The 7,508-nt window shown below is 58.1% G+C and overlaps 1 protein-coding gene across 1 annotated transcript in view; it reads left to right on the forward strand.

The window, feature by feature from the left end:
* SETD1B (SET domain containing 1B, histone lysine methyltransferase) overlaps nucleotides 1–7,508 on the forward strand; it is a 25,438-nt gene that overhangs the window by 12,643 nt on the left and 5,287 nt on the right. Inside the window, exons 11-16 of the mRNA XM_040443928.1 lie at nucleotides 128–625; nucleotides 1,983–3,242; nucleotides 4,116–4,282; nucleotides 6,565–6,696; nucleotides 6,782–6,901; nucleotides 6,980–7,117. Coding sequence (XP_040299862.1) covers nucleotides 128–625; nucleotides 1,983–3,242; nucleotides 4,116–4,282; nucleotides 6,565–6,696; nucleotides 6,782–6,901; nucleotides 6,980–7,117 — 2,315 coding nt within the window. The remainder of the gene's footprint in view (nucleotides 1–127; nucleotides 626–1,982; nucleotides 3,243–4,115; nucleotides 4,283–6,564; nucleotides 6,697–6,781; nucleotides 6,902–6,979; nucleotides 7,118–7,508) is intronic.

Below are 7,508 nucleotides of genomic sequence, written 5' to 3' on the forward strand. Positions count from 1 at the left end.
CGCCGAGATATCAGGTCCGCGTTCAGCCTGGGCGCCATCAGTCTGAGATGTTTGGGGAAGCATCTAGCCGGAGCGCATAGCAGACGCTGAAGGGCTCATGCCTGTGTCCCCTGTGTCCCCTGCCCAGAGGAGACGGTGAGCATCGCCACGTCCAAGGCGGGAGCTGGGTCCTCCAGCGAGAGTTCTGAGTCTTCTGAGTTCGAATCAAGCTCCGAGTCCTCGTCGTCATCCTCAGAGGATGAAGAGGAGCTGGTTGCAAGGGAGGAGGAGGAGGAAGAGGAGGAGGAGGAGGAGCAGGAGGAGGAGACCGCAGCAGCAGACGAGAGTATGGCTCCTGCTGCTCCCGATGAGGACTTTGAGGAGGATGTGGCCACGGGGGCACCTGTGACAGAGTCCTCGGTCATGGAAGGGGAGGTGGACACCGAGGCTGAGGACGGAGCTCCCGAGGAGCGGACTTCCGTGCTGGAAGAGCCCCCCTTGCCTGTGTGTGTCGAAGAGCTGGCAGGCTGCAAGGAGCCCTCGGAGGAGCCGTGCCTGAAGCAAGAAGGGGCCAGGTTGCTGTCTCCAGAGCCCCCTGCTGGAGAGACGGAGGCCCGGCCCCCGCCTTCCCCGGAACCTGCCCCAGGTAACACCTGCAGCCCGCAGCCCGTTCCCCCACCCCCCACCTTCTCCCCTCCCCCCCCCCCCACCCCGGTTGAGGTGGTGGGGATGGAAGCAGGATGTCCTCACCGGCAGAATGAGCCCAGGCTCCTTTGGGTAATTCATGTAACCTTCCCAAGCTTCAGTTTCCCCATCTGTAATGTGGGATCAGTGGTATGTCCCCCATGAGGTCGTGCGGGAGGGCAGAGTGAGATGACATAATGTGCCAGCACGGAGCCTGGCACCCAGCCGGAACTTCAGATAGCTGCCTGAGAGAACTGCTCCTGTCACCGTTCCTCAGTGCCACATTTCCCCACCGTTTGCTCCTTGGACCATTAGTCCTGTGAGACGCACTCAGAAAGGTGTGGCAGGGGTGGGGAGCAGGTGTATATGGTCATTTTAGTGACAGGCAGGTGGGGGAGGCCTGGGGTGTTGGGCCAGGTGAGAAGGGCCATGGACACAGCATTCTCTGCCACCTTGATGGAGCCACACAAAGCATATTAAAGGCTGTAACATACTGTCCAGTGGAACTTTCTGCAGTGATAGAAACGTTCTTTATCTGCTCTCTCCAATATCATAGCCATTAAATACAATGTTGCTAAGAGCACTTGAAATGTGGCAAGTGCCTCCTGCCGAGCTGAATTTGTAATGTTATTTAATTAACTTAAACTTATGTAGCCACTGTGTGGTCAGTTCCATCCTCCAACACATCCTTCGGGAAAGAAACCTATTATACTTTGTTTAATTCTGTATTGTTTGGCTACAGAACCTCAGGTCTTTGAATATTGCCATAGGTATGTATTAAGCCTATGTTGTGTCCCCAGTACTGTTTTAGGCACTGACAATACAACAGTGGCCAAACAGACAAAAGTATCTGCCTTCATGGAGCTTACATTCGAAGACAGGGTGATAAATGACAGTAGATAAGCTAGAAAATACATTATATGATGATGGAGATAAATGCTGGGAGAAAGGCACTGACAAGTCCTGCAGAAAAGGGACTTGTTGAATTTTATTCAATAGCAGAGCCCATTTTCTGGATCCATGGGACGTTCCCTGTTCATAAGAACACCATTCTAAGGACGTAATGCCAAAGGCTAAGAACCATATCTCCTACATCTTTAGCTTATCAAGCACCCACTGTGTGCCAGACATTGGACTGGGCACTAAGAAGCCTTGAGTGGTTTAGTTGTGGGGGGACGGTCCCCACACTCACAGAATGCCAGGGGGCCCAGAGGGGTGTGAGGTCGGGTATCAAGCACAGAGTAGGGCAGCATAAATAGGGCACCACGAGATGTTTGACTCCAGTAATAACGGTCTGGTTTCTGCCCACCTCTCTGCAGAGGATGACCTGGAAGTGGCGCCCGAGTCCCCTACGCTGCTCTCCTTACCACTGCAGCCGCCATTGCCACCCCCTCGACCACCCCGGCCACCTAGCCCACCGCCAGAGCCCGAGACCCCAGAGCCCCCACACCCACCCGTCTCTCTGGAGCCGCCTCCCGAGGAGCAGCCCCCACGTACTCCGGGTCTCTGTGGCAGCCTGGCCAAGTCACAGAGCACAGAGACGGTGCCGGCCACGCCAAGCGGGGAGCCCCCGCTGTCAGGGGGTAGCAGTGGCCTGTCACTGAGCTCCCCGCAGGTGCCCGGCAGCCCCTTCTCCTACCCATCCCAGTCCCCCAGCTTGAGCAGTGGGGGCCTCCCGAGGACACCTGGTCGAGACTTCACCTTCACGCCCACCTTCCCTGAGCCCGGCGGACCTCTGCTCCTGCCTGTCTGTCCCCTCCCAGCTGGCCGGCGCGATGAGCGGTCTGGCCCCCTGACCTCCCCGGTGCTCCTGGAGACGGGTCTGCCTCTCCCCCTGCCCTTGCCCTTGCCCCTGCCCCTGGCATTGCCCGTCCCTGTCCTGCGGGCCCAGACGCGGGCCCCCACCCAGCTGCCGCCCCTGCTGCCTGCGCCCCTGGCCCCCTGCCCACCCCCTATCAAGAGGAAGCCGGGCAGGCCCCGGCGATCCCCGCCGGCTGTGCTCTCCTTGGATGGGCCCTTGGTCCGGCCACCAGGGGGGGCCACCCTCGGCAGAGACCTCCTGCTCCTGCCAGGCCAGCCACAGACCCCTGTCTTCCCCAGCACCCATGACCCCCGGGCCGTGACCCTGGACTTCCGGAACGCGGGGATCCCGGCCCCCCCTCCCCCTCTGCCCCCCCAGCCTCCTCCGCCCCCACCTCCACCCCCTGTTGAGCCTACCAAGCTGCCCTTTAAGGAGCTAGAGAACCAGTGGCCCTCCGAGGCCATCCCTCCAGGCCCCCGTGGACGCGATGAGGTCACCGAGGAGTTCATGGACCTGGCTAAGGTTCGGGGGCCCTGGCGCCGGCCGCCTAAAAAACGCCACGAGGACCTGGTGGCCTCAGCCTCGCCCGAGCTCTCACCACCGCAGCCCCTCTTCCGGCCCCGGTCGGAGTTTGAGGAGATGACCATCCTGTACGACATCTGGAACGGTGGCATCGACGAGGAGGACATCCGCTTCCTGTGTGTCACTTACGAGCGGCTGCTACAGCAGGACAATGGCATGGACTGGCTCAACGACACACTCTGGGTCTACCATCCCTATATCCTAGACGACGTGGTGGGGTCCTTGCCCGCCTCTCTGGGCCCTGTCTCCCACGACACCCACGAAGGCAGTCGCCCGACTCCCCACCACCTACTGAGTGGCGTCTGCTGGCACCGTGCCAGGCTCCACGTGGAGTCATCACTGGCACTTTTAAAACACCTTTTCTGTGCCAGGCCCGTCTCACCCCCAGAGTTAGCGGGTCTCAGGGCCAAACGTAGCGGCGTGATCGCACAACATCAGAGTAGCAGAGGCTGACGGATGGCCAACTCCTCCTGGCCCCCCGTCCCCCATCACCTAATTTGATCTTCCCAACAGGTCAGTGAGGTGGGAGCTATTCTTCCCATTTCACTTATATGGAAACCAAGGCTCAGAGAGGTTAAGCGACCTGCCCAAAGTCACACAGCTATGACGTAGCAGAGTTGGGATTTGAACCCAGGCAAATCTGGTTCCAGAGTCTGGGCTCTTAACCATGATGCTAATCCTGATAGTTGTGTTACCAGCACAGACAGAACTATCAAGTTGGAGCTGTCTTTATACCCCTTATACCAAACTAGTTTACTGAGCACTTCCTCTGTTCCAGGAAGTCTGCTAAGCACCTGAACGTGTGTAATCATTCAGAGAAGCCTTGTTATTGCCCCAGTGCGCAGGTGGGAAACTGAGGCAGGAAGCAGATAAGAAATACACCCAGGACCGTGCAGTCAGGTACCCCTGACAAGAGTTCTGACCCTCAGTGGAGGTGGTGTAGGTGTGGGGGGTGGAACCTCCTGGAAATTAGCCTGAGGGTAGAGAGGCCAGGCCCAGTGGGGCTGTCTCTGGAAGGACTGGGAGGGGCTTTTCAAGAATGTCCATGTGGCCCTTGACCCACACCCACCCACCAGCCTCTCTTCAGCTAAGAAAAAGAAACGGGACGATGGCATCCGTGAGCACGTGACGGGCTGTGCCCGCAGCGAGGGTTTCTACACCATCGACAAGAAGGACAAGCTCAGATACCTCAACAGCAGCCGCGCCAGCACCGATGAGCCCCCGACAGACACCCAGGTACTGCCCTCAGGTGCCTGGACACTGGAGCCTCCCAGGCTGCCATGGGTGGGGACCTTCTGGAGGGGGGCGTACCAGGCAGCATGAGGGGTTGTGGGGTCAGAGGGGCTGGCACAGGGGGCGTTAGGCGTTAATTCACCCGGGTACCCTGGTTGGAAAGGTGAGGAGGCTGGGAAGTGGGAGCCTCTGAGATTTTCATCAGGGATGTGAGCAGAGTGGAGTTGTGTTTCCAGAAGTTTCCTTCTCTCCTCTTTAAATTCAGCAAATGTCTCCTGAGTGCCTGCTGTGTTCCAGGCACTGTTCTGGGTCTACAGCAGTGAACAAAACAAAATCCTTTCCCTCACAGAACTTCCATTTTAGCAGGGAGGTGGGAAATGATCAAGCGAACAAATAAACATAGAATTCCAGGTGGGGAAAACAGGAGAGGAGGTTAGGGACTGGGGAGTCAGAGGGGTCACAGAAGGTGACAGTTGAGCCAGACCTGAATGAAGTAAAGAAATGAGCCACGTGAATAACTGGGAGAGACCACAGAGAAGTAGAAAAAGGCTTCAATAAAAAGTTAAAACAGGAGGGGAGCCTGGCTGGCTCAAGTCAGTAGAGCGTGCAGTTCTTGATCTCAGGGTTTTGAGTTCAAGCCCCATGTTAGGTGTAGAGCCTACTTTATTAAAAAAATAATAATAAATAAAGGTTAGGGGCCTGGATGGCTCACTCAGTCGGTTAGGCGTCCGACTTCGGCTCAGGTCATGATCTCATGGCTCGTGGGTTTGAGTCCCGCATCAGGCTCTGTGTTGATAGCTCGGAGCCTGGAGCCTGCTTCGGATTCTGGGTCTCCCTCTTTCTCTGCCCCTCCCCTGCTCATGCTGTCTGTCTGTCTGTCTCTCTCAAAAATAAATAAACATTAAAAAAAAAAAAAACCACGTTCTTTTAAAGTTAAAACAGGAGGGGGGATGGGGTGCCTGCATGGCTTAGTTGAACATCTGACTCTTGGTCTCAGCTCAGGTCTTGATCTCCAGGTCATGAGTTCATGCCCTGCATTGGGCTCCACGCTGGGCATGAAGCCTACTTCAAAACAAAACAAGACAGGAGAGGGGGTCACTAAGTCTGGAAGTCATGCTTTTCAAGAATGACTTGAAGTCATGCACAGAGTGAACAGGATGTGCAAAGGCCCTGAGGCGGGGCGCCCCCCCCCCCGGATCTCAGCGGTGTGAGAAAGGAAAGGAAAGACTAGCTGAGACCAGAGACAGAACAACAAGTCCTCAGGGCCCTGGAGGCTGTGGTGATGAGGTGAGATTTGTATTCTGTGTGTGACAGCCACATGAGGGCTTCCAGAGAGAGGGTGAGGGTGACGTGGCTCGGCCCACGATTTTCAAAGCTTACGCTGGCTGCTGTGTGGAGAGTTGACCCCAAGGGTCCACAGGGGAGACCGTGCACAGCTGCTACATTTCCCAGTCCAGTCATTTGGGTAGGTTCAACTTGATTTGCTGTGAGAAAAAAGTGGATGTTTTTGAAAGAATAGCAGGAACAGTGGGATATCGGGAAGCCAAAAGGACAGCACTGGGGGCTGGATTGGCTGGAGGAGACCAAGGACCTGGCTGGGATGCAGCTGGGCCTGGCTTGGGGGACTAGGGAGCTGGATGCCAAGCTCTGAGGTGGGAAGCTTGCGTTTTGGGGTTTGTGGAACATCCAGGGAGTGAGGTCTTTTAGGCAGTTCGATTTACGGGTGCAGTAGAGAACTTGGGGCAGGGGAGAGACTTCCAGTCATCGGGATGGAAATGTTCATGGGAGGTCACGGCAAGGAAGCGCTCACCCAGGGAGAGGGCGTGAGGGCAGGAGGGCAGAGGACGAGGGCGGCCGAGGGAAGGAAGAGAAGGAAGGGTGCCAAGGAAAGAGCCATGATCTCGAAAGCCTGGGGAGGTCGGAGGGCCCGTGGTGAGAGCCACGGGGGACAGGGTGGAGGGACACGCACCATCTTGCCTCCCGGAAGTGGAGTTCTTTCCAAGTCTTCTAGCTGGGACAGGAGAGACGGCAAGTGTGAAGGGCAAGTTGTGTTGTTCTCTGACCGGAGGCCGTCGAGGACGTTCACATTCTGGCAGGAAGGGCCAGGGAAGAGGAGAGGGGACACGTAGGGATGGGACAGGCATGGCCAAGCCCAGAGCAAGGAGGCTGAGAAGGTGGGACGACAGGAACCCGGGGCTTAGGGTGTGACAGGGACCCCGGTCCCGGTGCCACGGTGAGCAGGGCGGTCCCACCCCTCCTGATCCGTCCCCCCGTCCCCCTCACAGGGCATGAGCATCCCGGCACAGCCACACGCCTCCACTCGGGCCGGCTCGGAGCGGCGTTCTGAACAGCGCCGCCTCCTGTCCTCCTTCACTGGCAGCTGTGACAGTGACCTGCTCAAGTTCAACCAGCTCAAGGTGAGGCCGGGCCCCGCCCAGGGCCCCCGGGTGGCAGCGGGGCTGAGGCCAGGCCTTTCACCTCTCAGCTCCTTCCCTCCCCCAGTTCCGGAAGAAGAAGCTCAAATTCTGCAAGAGCCACATTCACGACTGGGGCCTGTTCGCCATGGAGCCCATCGCGGCTGACGAGATGGTCATTGAGTACGTGGGCCAGAACATCCGCCAGGTAGGCACCGCCCGGCAGGCTGGGAGCAGGGGTGGGAGCGGGCCGGGCCAGCCCCGACTGAGGCCTGCTCCCGGCCAGGTGATCGCGGACATGCGGGAAAAGCGTTATGAGGACGAGGGCATTGGCAGCAGCTACATGTTCCGGGTGGACCACGACACCATCATCGACGCCACCAAGTGCGGCAACTTCGCGCGCTTCATCAACCACAGCTGCAACGTGAGTGCCTGTCCGGAGGCCGCTGCTGCCCCTGCCTCTGTGCCCGAAGGACCCAGAAGCTTCTGGCACGGAATCGGCACGGCCTCCGTCCCAAGCTCTGGTTGCCCGAGGGTGATGGAGGCAGGGTCGGGGGGGGCGTGCGGAGGCCTCGTTCGTACACCGCGTTTTGCTCCCCTGAGCTTCAGTTTTCCCTTCTGCAAAACGGCATGACGAAACTCGAGGTGCTCCGGAAGTAGTCCCCCTCAGTTCACTCCGGAAGTAGTCCCCCTCAGTTCACTCCGGAAGTAGTCCTCTCAGTTCACTCCGGAAGTAGTCCCCCTCAGTTCACTCCGGAAGTAGTCCCCCTCAGTTCACTCCGGAAGTAGTCCCCCTCAGTTCACTCCGGAAGTAG

The sequence above is a fragment of the Herpailurus yagouaroundi genome, unplaced genomic scaffold (assembly GCF_014898765.1).
Source record: "Herpailurus yagouaroundi ecotype Mexico unplaced genomic scaffold, PumYag 191, whole genome shotgun sequence".
Classification (NCBI taxonomy): Eukaryota; Metazoa; Chordata; class Mammalia; order Carnivora; family Felidae; genus Herpailurus; species Herpailurus yagouaroundi.